At 43.5% G+C, this 25,802-nt stretch overlaps 4 protein-coding genes across 4 annotated transcripts in view; 2 read left to right on the top strand and 2 right to left on the bottom strand.

Annotated features, from left to right (window-relative positions):
* Positions 1-12,128: 12,128 nt before the first annotated feature.
* On the top strand, positions 12,129-15,846 carry LOC100597637 (histone H3.1). Its single transcript, XM_003263277.2, has 2 exons — positions 12,129-12,139; positions 15,361-15,846. The coding sequence occupies exon 2, from the start codon at positions 15,380-15,382 to the stop codon at positions 15,788-15,790; it is 411 nt and encodes a 136-aa protein (XP_003263325.1). The 5' UTR covers positions 12,129-12,139; positions 15,361-15,379; the 3' UTR covers positions 15,791-15,846.
* LOC100597977 (histone H2B type 1-H) lies at positions 13,915-14,364 on the bottom strand. The gene has a single exon (XM_004088766.3). The coding sequence runs from the start codon at positions 14,331-14,333 to the stop codon at positions 13,953-13,955; it is 381 nt and encodes a 126-aa protein (XP_004088814.1). The 5' UTR covers positions 14,334-14,364; the 3' UTR covers positions 13,915-13,952.
* Positions 15,847-18,689: 2,843 nt separating the features above from the next.
* The window catches only part of LOC100593558 (histone H3.1), a 58,817-nt gene continuing 51,704 nt past the window's right edge, over positions 18,690-25,802 (top strand). Inside the window, exon 1 of the mRNA XM_003263266.3 lies at positions 18,690-18,982. Coding sequence (XP_003263314.2) covers positions 18,690-18,982 — 293 coding nt within the window. The remainder of the gene's footprint in view (positions 18,983-25,802) is intronic.
* The window catches only part of LOC100596300 (histone H3.1), a 36,785-nt gene continuing 35,874 nt past the window's right edge, over positions 24,892-25,802 (bottom strand). The window contains exon 4 of the mRNA XM_003263275.4: positions 24,892-25,254. Within this exon, the coding sequence (XP_003263323.3) occupies positions 24,940-25,254 (315 nt within the window). The 3' untranslated portion in view covers positions 24,892-24,939. The remainder of the gene's footprint in view (positions 25,255-25,802) is intronic.

The following is a 25,802-nucleotide window of genomic DNA, read 5'->3' as shown; positions in this document are numbered from 1 at the left end:
ATTAAAATGAGACAGCAATCACTACCTACTCCCCTCTTTGAGCTATGTATTCATCTCTAGATACTGCTTGTTATTGTTATAAGTAGCTATAAGTTTGTCTAATAATGCCACATCCCACACTGTAACCCACACCCTGTAGCTTTACAATGTATAGCCAATAACTAATGCTATTTCTGTAAACCAATGACAATTCCTGACAAAAAATTTTGTATCAGCCCACCTTCTGTCTCCCCTTTTTTGCCTTTAAAAACCTATTTTTAACAAAGGCCAGTGGAGCTCATATCCAGGATTACTTGGGTCTGAGATTTCTAAGCTGCTGTGCTGACTTTGGCTCAAGTAAATGTTTTTTTTTTTTTTTTGAGACAGAGTCTTGCTCTGTCACCCAGGCTGGTGTGATCTTGGCTCACTGGGTTCACGCCATTCTTCTACCTCAGCCTCCACAGTAGCTGGGACTATAGTGCCCGCCACCATGCCGGGCTAATTTTTTGGTGTCTTCAGTATAGACAGGGTTTCACCATGTTAGCCAGGATGAGTCTCCATCTCCTGACCTTGTGATCCGCCCGCCTCGGCCTCCCAAAGTGCTGGGATTACAGGCGTGAGCTACCGTTCCCCGCCCCAATTCTTTTTTTTTTGAGATGGAGTCTCCCTCTGTCACCCAGGCTGGTGTGCAGTGGTGCAATCTCCGCTCACTGCCACCTCTGTCTCCTGGGTTCAAGTGATTCTCCTGCCTTAGCCTCCTGAGTAGCTGGGACTACAGGCACATGCCCCTACGCCTGACTAATTTTTGTATTTTTAGGAGAGATGGGGTTTCACCATGTCGGCCAAAATGGTCTCCATCTCCTGACCTCATGATCCACCCACCTCGGCCTCCCAAAGTGCTGGCATTACAGGCGTTAGCCACCGCGCCCGGCCATAAATTCTTTAAGTTATGATTTGTGCCTCTGCATCTTTCTTTTAGGCCAACAAGTCTGAAGGAAATCAACTATTTCATCCCCAAGTATACTTCTTTGACATATTTTGAAATGGCCCTTTGGAGGGTCTGCAAACAGAAGTTGCCCTACAGAGCTGCCTTTTGTGGAGATGTGCATCTGTAGAGAAAAACTGCTTTGGTGCTGCCAGGGTTTTTTTCTGAGGCTTTACCTTGTCCAATCTAGGAAAGATTAAGTGTCTGACACCAGGCCGGGCGCAGTGGCTCACGCCTGTAATCCCAGCATTTTGGGAGGCCGAGGCAGGCAGATTTGAGGTCAGGAGTTAGAGACCAGCCTGGGCCAATGTAGTGAAACCCCGTCTCTACTAAACACACGAAAATTAGCTGGGCATGGTGGCGGGCGTCTGCAATCCCCACTAGTCAGGAGGCTGAGGCAGGAGAATTGCTTGAACCCAGGAGGTGGAGGTTGCAGTGAGCCGAGATTCTGCCATTGCACTCCAGCCTGGGCAACAGTGCGAGACCCCCTCTCAAAAAAAAAAAAAAAAAGTCTGAGTGTGACACCTTTAAAGGTCTGAAAGAAATATTTACTATATATGTATTCTTCCTGAGGGCTGTTACCTGAGTTTTCATCTACATAACAAGACCACCTTTGTTAGCAAAGCCCTCCCATAACCTGTCTTGCATGATTGACCACCCTAACCTGTTTTTGGCCATACTCTGAGTCCCCATTCTTTAACCTAAAGATGGCATTTAAGCTTCTGTACCCCACTGCTGGGGTTGGGGTAATTACTCTGTGTTTCTCCCTCCTGCATGTTAATAAACTTGTGTGCCTTTCTCTCCTATTAATCTGTTTTTTGTTAATTGATTTTTGAGACAAACTTCAGAGGGTGAAGGCGAAGATTTTTCTTGGTCCTGACAAGACTGAGCAGAGAAAAGAGTGAGTTCTTTATATATCTGTAGGAAGATCATACCAGAGAGAAGAAGCATTGATTCATGGATCCTGAGCTGGGTGCATATTTGGGCTATGGACATTGTTCTGATAGCCAACTACATAAAACCAGGGTCTTTGTTTTTCTTAAGCTGGAATTTCTAGGTAACTCAGTACTGATTTATACTTTTTTTTTGAGATGGAGTTTTGTTCTTGTTGCCCAGGCTGGAGTGCAATGGCACGATCTCGGCTCACTGCAACCTCCGCCTCCCAGGTTCAAGTGATTCTCCTGCCTCAGCCTCCTGAGTAGCTGGGATTACAGGCATGTGCCACAATGTCCAGGTAATTTTTGTATCTTTAGTAGAGACGGGGTTTTGCCATGTTAGTCAGGCTTGTTTCCAACTCCTGACCTCAGGTGATCCACCCACCTTGGTTTCCCAAAGTGCTGGGATTACAGGAGTGAGCCACCGTGCCCTGCCTTTTTTTTTTTGAGACAGAGTCTCACTCTGTTGCCCAGGCTGGAGTGCAGTGGCGGGATCTCGGCTCACTGTAACCTCCGCCTCCCAGGTTCAAGCACTTCTTCCTGCCTCAGCCTCCCAAGTAGCTGGGAATACAGGCGCCTGCATGCCTGGCTAAGTTTTGTATTTTTTTTAGTAGAGATGGGGTTTCGCCGTGTTGGCCAGGCTGGTCTTGAACTCCTGACCTCAGGTGATCTCCCCACCTTGGCCTCCCAACGTGCTGGGATTACAGGCATGAGCCACTGAACCTGGCCTGATTCATACATTTTAATTTTTCAAAAGTGTTGCTCCAGATACCCAAGGACATTCAGTTAAGACAGTGAACCAAGAGGCAAGGGCAGGAAGAGATAAGCAATGAGTGCTAACCCCATGGAGGACTGCTCGCCCTATTCAAGGATACCAGTAGTTACAGAAAGAGTATTATTATATGATAATTTATTTAAAATAAAAAATAAGAGATCTGCAAAATTGCTATCATTTTACTTTTCACGTGAAAGAATCTAATGTAATCTTTACAAAAAGGCTTTAGATGCTATAACATTTTCTGAGATTTCATTATACTAGATATCTATGGATGAGCTCCCAAGTACAAAGAAAACTGCTCCTACTAGCAACATTAGTCCACATTAAAATTTCTATAATGGTTATAATATGATGGCCGAATCCATAATAAAACAAAATTAAATTATGATGAAGATGATACATGTTCCCAACTACTGATTTTGAGCCCTAGATAAACCTTGATAAAAAATTGAGAGATCACATTTCTTCTTAATCCTTCATATTAAGTGAGACTATTGTCCGATATGAGATCCAGGGATTTTATTTATGATTATAACTGTCAATAATGGACTATCAATTACTTTCACTTTTTTGGTAAGTGCAGTTAGAGGAAAAAAGACATGTCTGGTGTCTTACAAAATTTACCCAGATTATTCTATGAGACTTTTGGGGAGCAGTGTCAATATTACAGAGTCTCTGTTTTCTCCTTGAGCTTTTCTTTTCTTTTCTTTTTCTTTTCTCTTTTCTTTTCTTTCCGTTTTCTTTTTTTTTTTTTTCTTTGAGACAGTCTCGCTCTGTTATCCAGGCTGGACTGCAGTGGTGTGATCCTAGCTCACTGCAGTCTCAAACTCCTTGCCTCAAGCCATCTTCCCACCTCTCTCTCCCAAAGTGTTGGATTACAGGAATGAGCCATCACCCCCGGCCACCTTACTGATTTTATTTAATTTTTTTCTTTAAATACAGAGATAAGGTCTCGTTATATTACCCAGGCTGGTCTTGAACTCCTGGGCTCAAGTGATCCTCCTGCCTCAGCAACCCAAAGTGCTGCAATTACAGGTGTGAGTCACCACATCCAGCCCTCCTTATGTTTTTCTAATGGAGGACCCAAGAGACAACATATCCAATGAAACTACCTCATCCTTATGGTCACATCCACATTTGAAAGATCACTAGGCTGTGGACAGAAGTTCTACTGCTGAGAGATGTGAATATAGCTTCCTCTCCTCTGGTTAACTCTTAAGAAGTCCACATTTTGCTTTGTTTCTCTTCATGAAATCTTATGTTTCTTTTACAGATGAAGTGTTTTGACCTGAAGATTCATCCAGCAACAAGTGAATGCATTTCCTTTTAGAAATTAAGAATCTGGACCCTTCTTTGGTGCAGAGCATACGAGTTAAGATAAATACAAGTTTATTTTCTGCGGATATGACGTTCAAAAAGGGTATTCTAGATCAGCAGGTCCCTCTTTCTTCCAACAGTGGTTCTGGAACCTAGATGCCCTCTGTCTTTGTGGCTTAGCCATCCTAAATGTGGCTTCTACATTTGTCCTGCAAGGGGAAAGAACATGGAAAAATCCTTCATGGAAAGTTGTTATATCCCAGGCCTGGAAATGTCAATCTTTACTTGTATTTGTGTTCCATTGGCAGGAACTTAGCTAAAAGGCCACACCTAAGTGGAAGAGAAGTTGAAAAAAGAGGTTTCAACATGGGCCCAAAAGAAGAAAAAGGTTAAATTAATGACCAGAATTAATAAAAGGCATATGAAATTATTAACATGTACACTGCAGAGGGGGGTGGATAGAGTGATCACCCAATACTGCAATTGGGCATAGATGTTTATCCTATTTCCTAGGGAAATGGGAGCTTGAGAAGTGTTTTTAGGGATATAACAAATGATTTTAATGGAAATTAAAACAAATGATTTTAATGGGAATTCAATGGGCTTGAAGAACATGCAAGGGCCTGGGACAATGTCTGTTAGCGCTGCAGAGTAGGCAGTGGTTTGTGACAAAATCTGTCTAGGTTTGTTGACAGGTTTGTGTTTCTCCCTGTGATATTAGTTCATTTAATGAAACCTCAGGGTAGAGACTAAAGATAATTGTATTCTTTGGCAGGTTTGGACTTTAGGCAGATAAGGAACTTCTGAAAACAACTTCATCCTGTGCTTTGGGAGACAGAGAACTGAGAGACAGGAGGGGCGGGGAGAAGGTCAGAGAGACCTTGTAGCTTCTTCAGTTCAGCATGTCAAAGTGCCATATTTTGGGATATCAGTTTCTGAGCCCCAACAGTGTCATGTATCTTTGATTTTAGATATCCTCGCTTGCTCTAAATCCATTTCCAGAAAACCTGCTTATCTTCTGAAGTTGCTGTGCAGAAGCCCCCATTTTGTTCTTGATAGTGGTAGAAAGAAAAGTTAAATAGAAGTCAGAATTCTTTGTTAGACCCAACTCTAAATAAGCTTGAGCAATCGCCTCATCATTACGAAAATCCATTGTTTCTATTTTATAAATGAGGAAACAAGGTGAATGATTCTGCATATTGCCTAAAGTCATCCAGTTAATACAAATGATGTAACAAATTTCAACCCAGGTAGTGGGTCTCAAAACTCTCCTAATGTTAAGCATATTCCATTGCTGTGCTATAGTTTGTGAAAATAAATAAAATTTGATGTGATGGTGCATTCCTGTAGCCCGTCCTACTCTGGAGGCTGAGGTGGGAGAGTCATTAGAGACATGAGTTGGAGGCTGCAGTAAGCTATGATTGTGCCACTGCACTCCAGGCTGGGTGACAAAATGAGACCTTATATCCTTAAGAAAAAAAAACACAAAAAAACCAGCTGTTGGAATTCCTAAAACACATTAAGCTCGAGAGAGATGAGATAACTTGAGTTCTCTTTTTTCTTGTTATATACAATGTCATGTCTAGAATTAAGCAACATTAGGCATTAGGTACAAAAGTCTCCTGCCTTCTTTAAGCTGGAGTGCAATGGCATGATCTCGGCTCACTGCAACCTCTGTCACTTGGGTGCAAGCAATTCCCCTGCCTCAGCCTCCCGAGTAGCTGCGATTACTGGCGCCTGCCACCACACCCGGCTAATTTTTGTATTTTTTAGTAGAGATGGGGTTTCACCATCTTGGCCAGGCTGGTCTTGAACTCCTGACCTCGTGATCCACCCACCTCGGCCTCCCAAAATGCTGGGATTACAGGTATGAGCCACCTTGCGTGGCCCTGGCTTCTTAGTTAATGATCTTTGTTTAACCTCCCCTTTGTTGTCCTGCTTTGAGGGGTCTGTCCCGCAGACACTGGCTGACTGATGATGAAAGGAGTACTCACACACAGGTATGCAGTGTAGCAGCTAGGGGACTGCCTGGCTCAAGTGGCCAAAGTGCAGCCCCGAGAAGCTGGAGCTGCTTGCTTTTACTCAGTGCAGGCAGAATGCCGAAAGCCTGGAGTAAACACAATCTGTGGGTAATTAACATTTATTGTTCCCCTTTCAGGCGACGTCAGTCACATGGATGTTCAAAGGCCGATTCCTGGACAACTTCAAACGAACAAATCTGATCAAGATTTCACCTTCACAGCCTTGCACATACTCCTCACCCTCTGCTTCAGGGTTACAAAACAGCTGCCTTTAGCTATTCTTCCCCGAAGCTATGCAGAGCCTTCTGAACTTTCAGAAGGCCTGCTCCTTTCCTTATAGTTTCTCTCACCACTCTGACTGATCTCCTACATCTCCCCCTTTTCTGTTTTTTGCATCAGGTTTTGTTGATTGAAGAATACAGATGTGTGCAGTAACAGGCTTGACAGGTGCAGCAGTTACAGCTTGTGTTCCAGCTTTGCATCCCAGAAGCAGTAGGTAACATAAGACAAGCATGAGTATAATCAGTAATATTCTTTTCCAATCAAAGAGTGACCCCCAGGAGTCGGGGTCTATCCAGGAGAGGTGTTTTTCACATTGTTCTATAGGGCTGTTACTGAGGAACCCCACCAGGCATATGTTTATCCCTCCTACCCAAGCAGTCACATTGTTAGAAGCTGGGAAGGGGGTGTCTGCCCAAGTAACAGGGCGGAAGAAAGGTGGATCTAGAAGATGGGCCTAATAGAATGTAGCAGGTACGAGTTGCAGGCAAAGTGAGAGAATAAGAAACACCAATAGCCTACGAGTGTTGCAATGTACAACAGAGGAGATAGCATTATCTGGAGTGAACGGTGTTTGTGTCTGGAGCAGGATTCGCTCAGCTTCCTGAATTGTCTTCTTCAGCATAATGTCTGGGACCTGTGTCGTCCGAGGAAGCCGCATCGTTCTGGGGCTGCGGGTCCTGCAGGGTCATTTCCTTTATTTTTGGTACCGGGTTGGGTTCCAGCGACGCCATGGTATGGTTTCATGTGTCACGCAGAAATCCAAAGAGGACCTGAGGGGGTGTGAACACAAGCATATCCTCTTCCCCACGTTAACAAATCATTTGGACCTCACCATAGCTTACTATTTACATCTTTCCAAAAATGTAAAGGTTTTGTGTTTTGAAAGGTTTTTGCAAAGTGCTTTTCTATGGCTGATTGAAATTTATAGTTTAAATTTAGGAAGTTAAGGGTAAATAAGTCTAAATTTAAGAAGGTAAGGGTAAATAAGTCTTGTGCTAGTAGTGTTGTAGGGTCCTTACTCATATTCCCCCTTTTTTGTTTTATGGCTTGTGCTTATGTAGAAGGGTGTTCTTTTCCTGAGTTACTTTGGTCTTTACTATTGGAGCATTCCCGCTTCATATGACCTGGCTTTCCTCATTGAAAACAATTTGGATTTTTATCCCTTTTTACTTTTGGAGGCTTTAATGCCATAGCCAATATTCTGGCTTTGTGTGTTTCAGTCCCCACCAGCTGACATGCTCGTATGAGTTCCCCTACTGTAGCTGCTTTCCCTCTGACTGCTTGCATTGCTTGCTGGCAATCCACGTTAACATTTTCATAGGCCAATTGCAACAATAAGATATCAGTGGCCTTGGCATGACTAATTTGTCTCTTAATTGCCTGGGTTAACCAATTGATAAATTCAACAAATGGCTCCTGACGCCCTTGTGGAACATTTATAAAAGATCTCTGTTGAACTCCACCTTTGGGAATTTGGTCCCAGGTCCTGTGAGTGCACAAAGACAGTTGTGCATAGGCTTGAGGGAAAAATTTTAATTGTTGTTGTACATTAACATAGGGACCCCTCCCCTGGAGGGGCTGATATGATCTGTCCTGCCAGTTGATTCTGGTTAGCCTGTTGTTCACACACTTCATTATATTCTGCCCTCTAGAGGAGGTATTGACAGGCCTCTAAAGTTGTTTTAGCTAGCACTGACCAGTCCCATGGAGTCAATATGGTAGTTATCTGCCATGACCTCAATTAATCCTCTTGTGAATGGGCTAGCAGGTCCATTTTCTCTAATGCTTTTCCTTATTTCCTTAAAAGTGTTGAAAGTAATAGGCTCATGTACCCAATTGGCCTGTTGATCTTGCATCACGGGACAAGCCAGGAGCTCCTCTTCTAATGCCGCTTGCCTAAGACAGGGTCCCATAACTGTAGTGTATCTCTTGTCTTCTTCCCAATTTACTGTGGGAAGGGAATTAGGAAAAACCGCCGTCTCCTCTTTGGTATCTTTACCCGGGTAATGGCGGGGCTGAGGGAGGAGGAGGAGGCAGTAAGGTAGATGATGGTTCTTCCTCCCCTCCTTTTTTAGGCTCTTCTGTGTAGAGCGGGGCCAAAGCAGCCCTAACTAAGGCCCATAACATTAAAGATGTTACTGGGACCTGTTGCCCTTGTACATGATGTTGTTTTAAGATTTCTTCCCAATTGCTCCCAGAGCCCTAGGTCTAGCGTGTCTTCTTCTGGGAACCATGGGTTATGGAATACAACAGTTTGCATTACATTCCTTAATTAAGCCTCCGAAACCGAGGCTCCACTAGCTTTAAGCAGCTGTTTCAATACTTTTATATACTGTTGCTGTTGATCTGATAACTGTTGTCCCATGATGAAACCCTAGCTTGAAAATCCCCTCGAACTTGGAAATCCCCAGCGGGGACCAATTACTTACTGAGCAGTCACTTTACTTTCATTTTGGAGGGTTCAGTCCAGATCCGTTGCAGTGTTCCTCACACGGGGCACCACCTGCCGGATCTGTCCCGCAGACCTTGGCTGACTGATGGATGAAAAGAGTACTTACACACAGCTATGCAGTGTGTAAGAGCAGCTAGGAGACTGCCTGGCTCAAGTGGCCAAAGTGCAGCCCCGAGAAGCCGGAGCTGCTTGCTTTCATTCAGTGCAGGCAGAATGCCGAAAGCCTGGGGCAAACACAATTTGTGGGTAATTAATATTTATTGTTCCCCTTTCAGGGAATGTCACGCACACACGGATGTTCAAAGGTCAATTCCAGGATAACTTCAAACAAGCCTGATCAAGATAATTTCCCCTCGCTCCCTTGCACTTGCTCCTCACCCTCTGCCTCAAGGTTAGAGAACAGTTGCCTTCAGCTATTCTCCCCAGAAGTTGTGCAGAGCCTTGCTAAAAGCTCCTCTAACTTTATAAATGAAATCTGAACTTCCCTGTTTCAGAATGCTATCTCTATTACTTTGGAGTTGGTATTTCCAGGTATTCCATCCTTATGCTTTGTGCTTGAATAAATTCTTTATATTCTTCAGTGTGCAAGAAGAAGGGCTTAAACAAAAACGAGAAAAATATATTCTGACCCTTTTGGTTATTTTTGTTTGTAAGTTGTTTTCCACATGGGACAATGTTTCATATCCTAGATAATAAGGACCATGTGTGGTTCACCTTTGTGGTTTGATTCAAGTAATGTGGGCATTTCAGATGTGAAAGGCTTTGAGGAACAAGGCAGAGTACCTTGAAATGAGAAAGCTGAGCTGTTTAAAGCAAAAGGTGGCGGAGTGTGGTGGCTCACACCTGTAATCCCAGCACTTTGGGAGGCCGTAGCGGGAGGATCACCTGAGGTCGGAAGTTCAAGACCATCCTGACCAACATGGAGAAACCCTGTCTCTACTAAAAATACAAAATTAGCCAGGCGTGGTAGTGCATGCCTATAATCCCACCTACTCGGGAGGCTGAGGCAGGATAATCACTTTAACCCTGGAGATGGAGGTTTCAGTAAGCCGACATCATGCCATTGCATTCCAGCCTGGGCAACAAGAATGAAACTCCGTCTCAGAATAAATAAATAAATAAATAAAGCAAGCAAAAGGCAAAGTTGAATCTTATTGGTGAGGGTCAGGGGGAGTCAATGCATAAAGAACATTGACACCAATAGGTATGTCTCCAATGTTGAGTTGAGAAAATCCAGGAAGATAGAGGACAGGACTAAGGCAGGTAGAATTGGAGCTTTACCAGATTGCTGACTAGAATGGGTATTTAAAATAGCATAGCCAGACACAGTAGCTCACGCCTGTAATCCTAGCACTTTGGGAGGCCAAGGCAGGTGGATCACTTGAGCCCAGGAGTTTGAGACCAGCCTAGGCAACATGGCAAAACACCGTCTCTACAAAAAAATATTAAAAAATTTGCTGGGCGTGTTGTTGTGTGCCTGCGGTCCTAGCTACTTGGGAGGCTGAGGTGGGATCACCTGAGTCCAGGGATGTCGAAGCCGCAGTGAGCCGTGATCACACCACTGTACTCCAGCCTGGGTGACAGAGTGAGACCGTGTCTCAAAAAACAAAACAGAAAAGCAGAGTGCCATTGGACTTCAAACTCAGCCCAATCTCATTCATGTTAGGGATTGAATCTGACCATGTAGCCCTGACTTCACTTCTCAAGGTGTTTTTCTGATTTCCTAAGCCCTATGCTGATTGCAAACAGCTACATTTGAAGTCAGCACCGTCTGTTCATGTTAAAATGAACATTTGATTCTAGTTAGAGATGCATTGTTTTCTTATCTTCCTAACTGAAGCAATTCTTGCCATTGTTTACTTTTTTTTTTTGAAACAGGGTCTCTTACTCTGTCACCAGGGCTGGAATGCAGTGGTGCAATCTTGGCTCACTGCAACCTCCACTTCCCAGGTTCAAGTGATTCTCCTGCCTCAGCTTCCTGAGCAGCTGGGATAACTGGCGCAGGCCTTCATGCCCAGCTAATTTTTGTATTTTTAGTAGAGATGGGGTTTCACCATCTTGGCCAAGGCTGGTCTCGAAGTCCTGACAGGTGATCCGCCTGCCTCGGCCTCCCATAGTGCTGGGATTACAGGCGTGAGCCACTGCACAGGCCTTCCCTTCCTTCAGGATTAAATGTAAATATGACAGCTGGAGCTGGAAACAGGGATATATTCAAAAAGACAAAATTACAATGTCATGCGGAAAACTACTTTAATGCAAAGATAGCCTCCAAATACACTACCAGGGAGGCCGTTCCAGAGGCTATGAATAGAAAGTCTCATAGCCCAATGTAAGTTTCCTGAGCTCCATGGCTTATTTAATTTTATTGAATCAATTTAAAACATATAGCAAGAAACAAGCGGAAAGAGCTTTGGCAAGTGAACACTTTTCAGATAGGTTGCAAATGACAGTCTCACTACCTGAATCCTTGGTTATGCATGTCGTGTGTGAGGTTTCTCTCTCCCCCTTGCATATTTTCCCCACTGAGAGGGTGATTTCGAGAAACAGAGTTCATGATAAGCAAAGGAGTCAGCAGATGCAAATTATGTGGAGCCAACACATCCTTGCTCTATTGGTATACAGCCACTTATATTGCTCAATAGCGGCATACTGAGCAGCCATGCCTTTTATATGCATGCTGTCTGTAGAGGGGCCAATGAAGCCAGCCAAAATGGGTGTTAACAGTGGGCGGTCAATTTATGACCCCATAAATATTGAGTACTTTATAAATATATGGTGTCTCACAAATATCCAGCAGTTTTGGGTTCTTTCATCTCTGTCTCTGAGTAGTGCACACACAAGCCCTGCTGACTTTCTCTATGTCTAACACGTCTCACAGGCTACTCATCTATGATTGATTATGAATATAGGTTTTGAATTTTGTTTACATCTCACAGACTTCTTGTATAGGTAATACTTAACACTTCTTATGAATTTCGTCTGTCCCATTTGTTAGGTTGTTCCTCCATGGGAGAATTCAATAGCAGAATATATTTGAGAGAATTTCAAATAATAAGAAACCATTATATATAGAGGACAAACACACATTTTATGTCTATATGATATATGTACAGAGAGAAAGAGAGAAAGTTTTTTTTTTCTTTTCTGAGACGGAGTCTCGCTCTGTCGCCCAGGCTGGAGTGCAGTGGCACGATCTTGGCTCACTGCAACCTCCGACCTCCGGGGTTCACGTCATTCTCCTGCCTCAGCCTCCCGAGTAGCTGGGACTACAGGTGCCTGCCACCACCACGCCCAGCTAATTTTTTGTATTTTTAGTAGAGACGGGGTTTCACTGTGTTAGCCAGGATGGTCTCAATCTCCTGACCTCGTGATCCGCCCGCCTCGGCCTCCCAAAGTGCTGGGATTACAGGCGTGAGCCACCGCACCCGGCCGTGAGGGGGAATTTCTAAGGATATTAGAACTCCCATGTCTGAGTTCTATTAGCTTTGTGTGAGGGAAAAGTAGGCTTATTTTTATTAACGAGTAACTATTTTAAGTTGTTACTTCCAGAGGTATCAGATACTAACACAGGTGGACATTAAAAAAACTTTTATTAAAAAATTATTTGCATAAATATAAAATATTTGCTGTCTTATAGTATTACTTTCTATATTTCAGTGAGGTTGTACATTTTAGTAAAGCACTTCTATGAAATCTTTGTAAACCACTGATGAGACATGGCCAGATGAGAATATAAACGGGTAGCCCCTATTTTTAACCATAGTTCCATCAATACAGACTTAAACTCTGTACTCTCTCCCTTCCTCTGTCATGGCTCTCTTGTGCTCTCCCCACCCCTCCTCCCTGTCCACTAGGGAGGAGACAAGAATGTCTACTTTTGAATTCCATGCTGCTGGCTCCTCTTCTTCTGCCATCTCTTTTGCTCCACCCTCCCTCCAGAACTGCCTCCAGGAACTTGCAAGTTTTCAAGATGATGTTAATTCACCTTTTGGCAATTTAAATTCAGTCCCATCAAAAGAAAAACGTGACCTTCAGACTTTCTTTAGTTTGTGAGTTTATTGTATAAATATCCACTTTAGATTTCAATCCAGGTAAAGGACAGGGATAGTTTCTATCTTTCTCACTGCTCTTTACTAAGTATTTTCTGTAATTTAATAGATTCTCAATAAATGAATAAAGTACTAGTCCAACCACCAGATACTTTGAGGAAAAACTGAACGTACACCTCAGATCTAGGCTCTTAAAATACTCTTCCCTTACCTCCTGCTACCCCCACATTTTATGATCCAAGAGAAATGCCCATGAGGGTGGAGGAATGTAGGGATTTCAGTCTATATTACCCTACCATTACAATCGGTAATCTTGGTATTTAAAAAACCCACGGCAGAAGTTGTACACATAGTTTCGGTGATTCCTATTAGCCTTTTCAAGTTAAGACTACCAGAGCCTGGCCTTTTTGCTGACTGCCAACCAACATTACCTAAAAACAAAGACACATAGTTGCCAGGCCCTTTACTATTTATATTCTCTGCTCTTCTTTGTCTTACAAATCTGGTTTTTCAAAGACAGCTAAAACCCCTCATATTACTTGCCGAATAACTTAGTTTATTCCATGGCATTTTTTCATTTCCATAAAGTTTGTCTCTCAATCCTTATCTATTAAGAAATTTAAATTTTTCTCAGGTATTTGGTAAACTACAACATCCCAGCTGACATTAACTTCCACGAGACTCCTACAAAGACCACATTATGCTATCAAGAGTGGGTTATTATAGGCACTAAATGTACTTTCAACTCATTTTGAATACTCAAACTTACCAGCTCTAGACTGGTGGACGTGTTGCTCCAAATTGATTGCATTGTAAGTTGCAAACTTATTTTTTGGTTCCTAAACAAGAATGCCCACTTTTCCTGCTGTGTCAAATTATCTACTCAGTAATACAAGGCAAGGCTGAGGTGGGAAAACTTGCTTGAGTTTAAGACCAGCCTGGACAATGTAGTTATACAACACCTTTATAAAGACAAATAAGCTCTAAAAGCTTAGTGTTTGTCGAAAGCACAGAATAAACTGGTGATGTAGGAAAATTTTACCTGTATTGGCGACACTTCTCCCATAGAATACAGCAGCACCCAGCATTAAAACTCTCAATTGAAATCATTAAGTGGCTCTGAAAAGAGCCTTTGGGTTTGAACATGCGTCCATTTACTTAGAGCTGGTGTACTTGGTGACGGCCTTAGTGCCCTCGGACACGGCGTGCTTGGCCAGTTCCCCAGGCAGCAGCAGACGCACGGCCGTCTGGATCTCCCTGGAGGTGATGGTCGAACGCTTGTTGTAATGAGCCAGGCGGGAAGCCTCGCCGGCGATGCGCTCGAAGATATCGTTGACAAAGGAATTCATGATCCCCATGGCTTTGGAGGAGATGCCGGTGTCGGGGTGGACCTGTTTTAGAACCTTGTAAACGTAAACAGAGTAGCTCTCTTTGCGGCTGCGTTTACGCTTCTTGCCATCCTTCTTCTGCGCCTTGGTCACCGCCTTCTTGGAGCCCTTCTTCGGAGCGGGAGCGGACTTAGCTGGATCAGGCATTGCAACAAGATAACAGAATAAGAATACACCCCAAAGTGGACGCTCAGCAGCACAGCTGGCCGTTTTTGTAGGTCTTTTATGCAAATAGGTGCTTAATCATTCTCAATCCCTGATTGGACCAAATCAGCCAATAAAAAAGTTAAATTCAAGTCTACTTTTTGATTGGATATTTATGCGAAACCTACCCTAAATCCTTTTCTACACCACCCGGGGGAAAAAACGTAGTTTTTTCATTCAAAACAGTAGAAAAATTAATGCCTTGCCAGTAACATCTAGCTATAAGTTCTGTCTCCTTAGGTGCGAATTTAAACAGAAACAAAGACGGATATTATGTTTCTAATTTCCTACCAAATTGCACCTTCCGGATTTAAAATTATCTATGAATAGCTAATTCTAAAATGGAAATTAGCTAAAGATTTACGTGTTTCCAGAATTATACCATTGGCTTTCTTTTATAATCTGATCAAGGTCGTCAGCATTCTTACATAAAAATGTAAGCTTTTTCAGTAATCAAAGGATGAACACATCTCAAGAGCCATGGGATTTTAATATCCCCTAGGAACGGAGTGTCTGGAAGTGAAACCAGTGTTTGTGGAAAGGTTCAGAACATATGAAATAGGGTACTTATATTAAAAATAAAATATTTCTTCAAAGTAAGAATTTTTTAAAAAGTATAATGGAGAAATTGAGCTGGACCAATCACTTTCAAACGCGGAGTTTTTGAAATCTCTCCGGAACTGCAGAACGTTCATTTCCGTCTGTCAAACAATCCCAAACAAACTGATTAAAATAAAATCAGTGAAGGTACGTAATACAGTTAGGCACATAAAACATAATAAAATGTAAGGAACTAGGGGAAAAACAGCATTTAGATAGGTTAAGATTTTCTAAAACGAGACCTAGTAGCTGATCACAAGTCCTATCACACTACATAATTCAGGGCGCGAAATTGGAAGATTCGGACCAATCAGAAGGACTTTGCCTTTATAAATAGGAGTAGGAACAACTGTTTGTTCAGTTGTGACGGTTGCTTGAAACCCATTCTCATGGCCCGCACGAAGCAAACAGCTCGTAAGTCTACTGGCGGCAAAGCGCCGCGCAAGCAGCTGGCCACTAAGGCGGCTCGCAAGAGCGCGCCAGCCACCGGTGGCGTGAAGAAGCCCCACCGCTATCGGCCTGGTACTGTCGCTCTCCGTGAAATCCGCCGCTATCAAAAATCGACTGAGCTACTGATTCGCAAGCTGCCATTCCAGCGTCTGGTACGTGAGATCGCGCAGGACTTCAAGACCGACCTGCGCTTCCAGAGCTCGGCGGTGATGGCGCTGCAGGAGGCCTGCGAGGCTTACCTGGTGGGGCTCTTTGAGGACACCAACCTGTGTGCTATCCACGCCAAGCGAGTGACTATCATGCCCAAGGACATCCAGCTCGCTCGCCGCATTCGCGGAGAGAGGGCATAAGTTATACTGAGGGTGTGTGCCAACTGAAACCAAAGGCTCTTTTCAGAGCCACCAACAATTTCAGTTGAAAGCGCCGCAGCACTAGGGAGTAACGTCTCCTAAAACAAGGAGGGTGGAGGGTTAGGGGATGGGGGCAGGGCCGGTGGCTTTTTTAAACTATGCTTTTGCCTCTTGGCCATTGTCTTCAAAATGGCCAGGAGCGGCGGCTCACGCCTGTAATCCCAGCACTGTGGGAGCCTGAGGCGGGCGGATTACTTTATACAAAGGTCAGGAATTCGAGACTAGTCTGGCTAACATGGTGAAAGCCCGTCTTCACTAGAAGTACAAAACCAAAAAACAAAAATACGGGCGTGGTGGCGCCCTCCTGCAGTCCCAGCTATATCGGGGGCTGAGGCAGGAGAATCGCTTGAACCCGGGAGGCAGCCGTTGTAGTAAGCCGAGATCGCGCCACTCCACTCCGCCATGGGTGACAGCGAAACCCTGTCTCAAAACAACAAAAAAAGAAAATGGTTGTGTGCTGAGGCAAAACCAAAACTACAAGGACAAAGGAAACAACTTGTTGATAAAAGTGTACGAAAGCTTTATTTGTGACAGTATGGGGAGTTAAATCACATTTTTTTGGCTTTCCCTGAGAGTTCATTTGAGACATCAACAGGAGAAACGGATACAAGTTAATATAATACAAATTTTACGTGGCATGGGAGCCTTCCAATTAAAACCCCGAGGTGCAGGTGGAGCAGTACACTATGCTCAGGGAAAACTGGATTCAAGGAAATATTATTGCAACTTTTTTTTTTTTTTTTTGAGACGGAGTTTCACTCTTGTCACCCAGGATGGAGTGCAGTGGCGCAATGCGGGATCCCGGCTCACTGCAACCTCCGCCTCCCGGGTTCAAGCGATTCTCCTGCCTCAGCCTCCCAAGTAGCTGGGATCACAGGCGTGTGCCACCACGCCCGGCTAATTTTGTAGTTTTAGTGGAGACGGGGGTTTCACCATGTTGCCTATGGTTGGTCTGGAACTCCTGACCTCAGGTGATCTGACCGCCTCGGCCTCCCAAAGTGCTGGGATTACAGGCGTAATCCACCGTGCCCAACGCAAATTCTTGTTATTCTACTTATTTAATCAGCCTGGCCAACATGGAGAAACCCTGTCTCTACTATAAATAGAAAAAATTAGCCGGACGTGGTAGCGGGCAATTGTAATCCCAGCGACTAGGGAGGCTGAGGCAGAAGAATCACTTGAACCTGGGAGGTGGAAGTCGCAGTGAGCCGAGACTGTGTCACTGCACGCCAGCCTGGGCTACAGAGTGAGACCCCGCCTCAAAAAAAAAAAAAAAAAATCTAGTTATTTCAAAATAATGTAGAAATAGGCTGTGATGGGATTGCTACTTTTATTGCTTGGAATTCCATGGTTTATCAAGTTTGTTTGTTTGTTTGTTTTCCCCACAAATAGTTGTTTGCACTCTTGGCTTTTTGTTGTGGTGACGTGCTCATTAGGCCATAATTCATTTATGCAGTTACATGATTTTTTAGATATTGCTGACCCTGCTTCAAAAACCCATGATCTTTAGGACTGTGTGTTTGGTGTATTGTAACTGCACAATAAAAAATCCACTGTTATTTTGAACATTCTGTTTTAGAGACATCATTTATTTCCACTTAAATGCTCTCGTTTAACTAGCTCAGCAAGTATTTTGTAATGTAAAAAGTTAGTGGTGCTTATGTCTTTATTTTGGCTTGTGTGCAAATTCCCCTTTTCTCCTATTAACATTTATGACAGCTTTCCCTGAGTTTCCTGTTGTATCAACCCCAGAAGACAGTCACCCCCTGTACCTTCTGTCCTCCATATGAGAAGAACAGGGCATGGAGCCTCTGGCAATTTACATTATCTTTTTTCTGGTGAATTCTTCATTGCTTAATTGTATAGTGCTTAATATAAGTGAGAGCGCACTGAATGTATCGGTGTTGCAAAGGCAATGTTTTAAAATCCTTCGGTGTGCTTTACCTCTGTATTATTATTTTGTCTATAAAAAAAAGTCTGTGGCAATAAGAATTCGTTTATCAACTGGCCGGTGAGGTGGCTCACGCCTGTAATCCCAGCATTTTGGGAGGCCAAGGCGGGCGGATCACCTGAGGGCAAGAGTTGGAGACCAGCCTGGCCAACGTGAAATCCGGTCTCTACTAAAATACAAAAATGAACCGGGAGTGGTGGCACATACCTGTAATTCCAGCTGCTTGGGAGGCCAAGGTAGGAGAATAGCTTGAACCCGGAAGGTGGAGGTTGCAGTGGGCAGAGATTGCGCCATTGCACTCCAGCCTGGGCAACAAGAGCCAAACGCCGTATTAAAAAAAAAAAATCATTTACTAACTATATGCCAGTGTTTTGCTTATTATTAACAAGTATTTACCCTTTTTACAGATAGGGCCATTTAAACTCAGATTAACACGTCGAATGTCGGTAAGAGAGCAGCCACTCCCAGATTCGAAACCAAAAACCAGGCTACTTCTCTTTAGCTGGGCGGCTTGGCAATATGATTAGGAATTCTTTTATGTCTTTGAATTTGGGCTTGTTTCAGCTTCAGCATGGTAAATGCTCTAATACACACGGAAGGAGTAAATCTTTAAACACATGCAGACATCAAAAATCGAGATACTTTCCTTTAGGTACATGTTTGACACTTTCGTTTAGAGATCCTTATTCTCTAAATGCCAGCAAATCTCCCTACTACAAGAGAATTTCTTGTGTCTTGGTATTACTAGAAGTAGATGGGCGGGGACTGAATATGTTTTCCTGCCTTTCCTGGTCTTTCAGTTTTCAAAAAGGCCTACTCCACCATTATATAAAAGGCTGCGGAAAGCGAGTAATCGTTTTGTTTAGAGGTAGTTCTCACGTGTTTATCATGTCTGGTCCGGGCAAGGGCGGAAAAGGCCTTGGGAAAGGCGGTGCCAAGCGCCATCGCAAGGTACTGAGCGATAATATTCAGGGCATTACCAAGCCCACTATCCGGCGCTTGGCCTGGCATGGCGGTGTCAAGCGCATCTCGGGCCTCATTTATGAGGAGACCCGCGGGGTGTTCAAGGTGTTCCTGGAAAATGTGATCTGGGACGCCGTGACCAACATGGAGCACTCCAAGCGCAAGACGGTCACCGCCATGGCCGTGGTCTACGTGCTCAAACGCCAGGGACGAACCCTGTAAGGCTTTGGCAGTTAAGTGAGGCCAGGCCTTTCCTTGTAATATCGTTAATGGCCCTTTTCAGGGCCACATACGTTTTCTCCTGAAGGGCTCACGTTTACCATTGTGGAAACTTACCTAACGCACTCAGCAATATTGTGTGTTTTATTGCTGTAGGTGCCCAAAAGCTGTAAGTGTATAATGCTGTAAAGTATAAATTTACACCAAGGCTGACATACAACATGGAATACAGGTGGTAAATTAATCATGTGTTCAGAGATTAGAAATCTGGTGGGCTGGCTGAGGACATCAATGGCTACATTGTCATTTAAAAGCTCTCAAAATGTGGTTATGGTAGTGTGTTCTTCTCCTTACTGTTAGGATTATCCTCTGTAATTAAAATTGTAGTTTTAGTGCCAAGATAACCCGACTTTTACATTCTGCTTAATAAGCAATTTCAATAACCAGAGAATACACAATAATTAGCACAAACTTGCCAGGTGCCATTCTGACAAATGTGTTTGCAGTGGAGGGACTGGCCCCCTTGCTAGTTCAATGACCTAATTTAGCAGCACTAAAAGAAGTTTACCTGTTTCGTGCCTTTGCTTGTGATCCATCATAAACATAGAAACACCTTGATAAAGGTGTAACTGCAATAATTCGTGTCTCAATTTGCTGTTTACGAAAGTATAGAGGTCAAAGAGCCAATTAAACATCTCAAGAGGGGGAAAAAACCTTCCAGAATGTGGAACATTTGGGACAATTGCTTTGTTCAAAGAGCCACCGACAAAAATTGGAGGACTTTAAGTTTGAAGGAGATTAGAGTAACATAGCAACTAAATGTATTAATTGCAGTCTGTCTCTAAAGTTTTGAAGGGCATTTTGGAGATAATCAAGGAAACTTGAACATGAACTGGATAACAGGTCATTTTAGTAAGTTTTTAAAGAAAGGTTTGATATATTGACATTACATGGAATTTCCCTTATTGTTAGGGGTTAGATACTGAAGTATGTAGGTGTAAATTCTCATGAGTCTGTCACTTACTTTCAGATGGTGGTAAAATCCAAATTCAATAGAATCTAGGTAGTGGATGACTGATAAACCCATCTTTTATTATGTTTTATTCTGAATATTTTTATAATAAAAATTTGGGAAAAATTAACAGATAATAAACTGTTACAAACTCTGGTGCTATCACGGGAGAGGTCTCTGAACAGGTGAGTGTAAAAGACCTGTCTGCAGAGAGAGGATGGAAGTAGCAGGACACTGAGCCGCATGACACTTGTCATAAGCAGGTACATTTATTCCTCTTTCTCTCACTCTGATCAGCTGTTAGCCAGAGGGGAGGGACATGGAAACAGGGCATTTCAGGTAATTTGGGAGAGGGTAGGTCTCCACTAGTGTGAAGACACAAGGGGCAATAAGTAGTTTGATGCCATGGAGACTGGGAATACATATATGACCAAAGATGCAGGCCTGGCAGTTGCCTGATTGAGGAGGGCCTCCTCTTGCAAATTGAGAAACTGAGAATTAACCTTATATTGTTGGAAGCATGTTAATGAGGTGTGACACGGAGAAACTTGCATTTCAGTTACATCAATTCTTTTGGATATTGTGGCGATAAACTTTGTGCTGTGTAGTGAAAATATTGGGTTCCACTAAGGTCAAGACAGGAAACAAGTAGCCTACTCACATGGGATAATTGGAGGAGGGTTTCTTAAAGAAATTATTTGCAAACTGAGGGCAGGATACAGAAAACTGAAAAAGTAGTGCTTCCATCCAGGTCTAGTAAGGATCACTTGTAACTCTGAAGGGGCATGGGAAGCAATTGCTATAGCTGCAGAGAGAGGGATCCCTGGCCTGGAGAGATGCTGCTAGCAGCCAGTGAAAGGGAAACTGGGGAATAAATACCTCATCTCATTTTCCTCCTTTCCTCCAGTCTCCTGTGTGGGGTTTCCACTGGCTGAATCCTACCAGAAGGTGGAGGTCGGGGTAGCAAATTGGTCAGAACCATACAGTTAGTCTCCCAAAGCCCAGGGCTTGGAGGAGAAAGTGGAAATAAGTCTAGAGGTCCAACTGGAAGACACTTTATGAGGAAATGCCACCACTTCCATGTTTCATAAAATAAATGTCGTGAACAGTTCTGTGTTTGTATTATATGTGTTTTTTTGTTTGTTTTTTTTTTTTTTTGGCCAATCCTTTGCCTTGCCACTGGAAACAGCTTGTAGAGACGGTGTCAAAGTTTAAATTTTCTGTAGACCACACAGGATCTACAGACTCTTATATAAGAAAAACTTACTCTATATACTTAATTCCACAGAATTAAATATTTACTTTCTCAGTCTATGAGTTTTTAACTTACAATGGTGTATGTTTGATTTATATTACTTTGCTTTCATAGGGGAAAATGAAACTTGACACAATAATCATTGTGTTTAACAACAACAAACACAGGAAGCAGAACACAACAAAACTTTTTAAAAATAGATTTGAATGCAAGAGTCAATCTAGAATTTAAAAACCCTTTCTAGGATACACATTTTCTCATTGTTATTTATTTTTTCTGTCAAAGCCAAGCTTTTTACCTTTCAGGGTTTCTCCACTCTATTCTGTCAAACAACATTCCTGCAATTGCCATAATTTTCTATGCCCCTATAAAGTATGACATAGTGTTTAAACAGTGGATTGTAGCCAAAATGACTGGCTTAAATATCACTGCTCTTGTGTGAAGTCACACATAGATTGGGAGGCAGGCCAAGGATGTTCTGGGCCAGAGGACATGCAAGTGAAAAATCTCAAGGTGAGAAAAGATTTATGTGTTTCAGGAAACAAAGGGAAACCAGTGTGGCCCCTTCCTCTGTTTCCAAAGTGCATCACAATCCATTGCCCTTATCACTTCTCTGACTCTGACTCTCCTGGCTTCTACTTATAAGGATCCTTGTGATTACAATGGCACCACTCAGGTAATCCAGAATCATCCAATCTCAAAAGCCTTAATTTAATACCATTGGAAAGTTACTTTTACCATTTAAGGAAACATATTCGCAGCTTTTGGGATTAAGATGCGTGTGTCTGCGGGGAAGGTATTATTGTCTACCAGAAGTATAGTTAAGGCATAAAACCTTTTAATAGTGTTGTAAAATGACTCCGAATTCCTAAAATACACAAAACTCCATTAGCAAATAGTTAAAACCCTTTTTGTTTGAAACTCTAAATTCTTAGTTGCCAGCTGACTGGTAATCGCACATTAACTGTGATGTTTAAAGGGATAGTGAATAGATAATAGCATTCTTGGGAGTGCTATAGAACCACGCCTGATGACACTTCCAGGGACAAACTCCAAAGCTGTGCTGCAGAACTAGTCAGGTGCTGGTGTGTCACACCTGTTACTTCTGAATCAGAACTTGACTCACCTGTAACCTATGGCTGCTGCTACTGCCAAAAGTTGGCCCATCTGACATCTGTCACAGCAGAAACAGAAGCTTTAGGCAGTCTCTTCTCTCCTGGGTCCCATTTCTGAAGAGAAGTCTTTTAAACCTGTGACTCATTGGTGAAGCCTAGGTTACATATCTGCATTCCAGCTGCAAATGAGGCTGAGTATTGAAGTTCTGAAACCCAGGGAAGTGAGGCAATGTCCTAACCTGAGAATTTGACAAATTTATCCATGAAATAAATGGACCAGTATTTTTTGAACCTTTTCTGCTTCAAGTTCCAAAGTAAAACCAAAAGTACGTCTATTTGAAACTAAAATTTTATGACACAATATTTTTACTTACTAGATGGGATACTTTGATAATTTCTAGTTGTTATATTGGATTCTATTAATGTTTTATATGCTGGTTGGGACCCACTAAATTATTTTCATTACCCATGAATGGATCTCGATCTGCATTTTAAAAAGTCTGTAATATAAATTGTTGGCAGCCATGAATATTGACATTTGTGTAAAGGTGAATAGAGAAGATGGTTCTGTGGGAGTAGAGATATTGCTTAATTAAAGGGGAATGATTTTTATAACGGTATATTAGTGATGGCCCAGATAGCTTAATTTCATTGATTCCTTCAGTCACTGCACAAACATTTATGAACTGAATACTACGTCCTGAGGATACTAAATTAAAGACATTGTTCAAGGCCTGAAAATATCTTGGGAAGAGGGCAAGAATTACTGCCAACTATTTAAGTGTGCAGTAGCTCTTAAGTCATATAGGGAATTCTGAAGTAGGGCTAGGGACATGTGTAGAGTGTGCTTCGTGAATTGTAAGGAAACCCCAGATACTGATTTTGCCCATAGGAATCAGGTAAAGGCCTCTTGAAGAGGAAACCCCAAGTTGAAGAATATTTGTGGAACAGTGTATGTAATGAATTACCATTGACAAAAAAAGAACAGATGAGAAGCCACTTCTTTGGTGTGGTGAAAAAATGAAAACGTTAGGAGGCAGGATAACAGGTGATAACCGGGTAGGTTGACAAAGCACAAGGAGAAACACTTTAGGTTATAAATTGCCAGTACTCGAGAAATAAAGCAGTAAGATTGTCAATGACCTGAAATCACAGTAAGTGCCCCAACAAAGAATTCACTGGGTAAGACAAAAACTTGGGCTTTTTTTTTTTCTTTTTGAGACGGAGCCTTGCTCTGTGCCCCAGACCTGGAGTGCAGTGGCACGACCTTGGCTCACTGCAACCTCAGTCTCCCGAGTTCAAGCGATTCTCCTGCCTCAGCCTCCCGAGTAGCTGGGACTACAGGCGCGTGCCAGCACGTCTACGTCTAATTTTTGTATTTTTAGTAGAGACGGGGTTTTGCAGCGCTAGCCAGGCTGGTCTCGAACTCGCTGAGCTCGAGTGATCCACCCGCCTCGGCCTCCCAAAGTGCTGGAATTACAGATGGGATTACAGACATGAGCCACCGAGCCCAGCCAAACTTGACTTTTTTCTTTTTGAGACATGGTCTCTGTCGCCCAGGCAGGAGTGGAGTGGCACCATCTCGGCTCACTGAAATCTCCACCTCCCGTGCTCAAGCGATTCTCCTGCCTCAGCCCTTTCAGATTAGCTGCGACGGCAGGCGTCCGCCACAACGCCGGGCTAACTTTCCTATTTAACATTTTTAGTAGGGACAGAGTTTCACCATTTTGGTTGCCCAGGCTAGTCTCGAACTCCTGAGCTCTGGTAATCCGCCCGCCGTGGTCTCCCAAGGTGCTGTGATTGCAGGCCTGAGGCACCGCGCCAGGACATAAGTAGTGGATTAAGTTTACCAGTAACTGGTCTATCCATAGCCGCCCTAAGATCATTCACATTCTATGGCTAATAAGTAACACTAAGGCCGGGCACGGTGGCTCACGCCTGTAATCCCTGCACTTTGGGAGGCCAAGAAGGGCGGATAACCTGAGGTCGGCAGTTCGAGACCAGCATGACCAACAAAGAAAAACCCCGTCTGTACTAAAAACACAAAATTAGCCGGGCGTGGTGGCGCGTACTTGTAATCCCAGTTACTCGGGAGGCTGAGGCAGGAGACTCTCTTAAAATCGGGAGGGGGTGGTTGCGGTGAGCCGAGATTGCGCCACTGCACTCCAGCCTGGACAAGAGCAACTCCTTCTCAAAAAATAAACATGTAATGCTAGTGTAGTTAAGTCCCATCCACCTAACATAGGAGTAGTTAAATTTTAGAAACCTGGGAATAAGACACATCACATACGTGAGAACAGGCTGCTGGCATTCCTAAACCATTTCCATCCTTTTCCGTGGCTTGCGATCGAAATACCTCAACAAGTTTCTAGTATTGTTTCGCCTACCCTTTGTCCCTTAGCACATCCACCATCTTGGGAGGATCGCTAAAAATGGCTCGGTTTAACTCAGCTAGAATCCCGTTTACAAAACGAAACCCAAATCATCATCAGTTACAGCCCTTCGTGTGACGAAGGAGGTGGCCCTGAAAAGGGCTTTATGGATGAGCTACTAAATAAAAATCCGGGGTGAGGCTCAGCCACCAAAGCCGTACAGAGTGCGACCCTGGCGCTTGAGCGCGTAGACCACATCCATGGCAGTGACTGTCTTACGCTTCGCGTGCTCCGTGTAGGTTACAGCGTCCCGGATCACATTCTCTAGAAACACCTTAAGAACACCGCGGGTTTCCTCATAAATGAGGCCCGAGATGCGTTTCACGCCGCCGCGTCGGGCCAAGCGACGGATGGCAGGCTTGGTGATGCCCTGGATGTTATCACGCAGCACTTTGCGATGGCGCTTGGCGCCTCCCTTCCCTAAACCTTTACCACCTTTGCCTCTACCAGACATGATCTGAGACAAACAGCAACTTTTAACCTCCGCAACTTTGCTACTCACTGAAGCCTCTTATATATCAATTATGCGGACCTTTTTGGAGACTGAATTGGAGGGGCGGGAACGAAACCTCTGTCTCCGCCTTTTCCGTAACTTACTGGGCGTCCCCTACACTATTGCCTTGGGAAGGAAAGGGGGCGGTGAGGGTAGGGGAAATGCAAGTTGATTTGACTCCTTCCTGTTTCCTTGTTTGGGTCTTGAGTGTAGATTTCTTTGTCCTCTAGTCCAGTGCCTGTGGGCTCTCGAAGAACTGATAATGTCTGTCTCCCAAAAGCCTTATTATTTGCAAAAAGGAGGCAGTAACGCTACACTTGTCTACCGAATGGATAGACAAGAGAATAAAATTATTATTTCTTTTGAAACAGTTTTGCTCTGTCGCCCAGGCTGGAGTGCAGTGGCGTGATCTTGGCTCACTGCAACCTCCGCCTCTCGGGTTCAAGCGATTCTTCTGCCTCAGCCCCTGCAGTAGCTGCGACTACAGGCGCGCCTCACCACGCCCTGCTAAT

This window comes from Nomascus leucogenys, chromosome 8 (genome assembly GCF_006542625.1).
Source record: "Nomascus leucogenys isolate Asia chromosome 8, Asia_NLE_v1, whole genome shotgun sequence".
In the NCBI taxonomy this organism is placed as follows: domain Eukaryota; kingdom Metazoa; phylum Chordata; class Mammalia; order Primates; family Hylobatidae; genus Nomascus; species Nomascus leucogenys.
The sequence above is the reverse complement of the archived record's forward strand: the minus strand, read 5'-3'. Positions and strand labels throughout refer to the sequence as shown.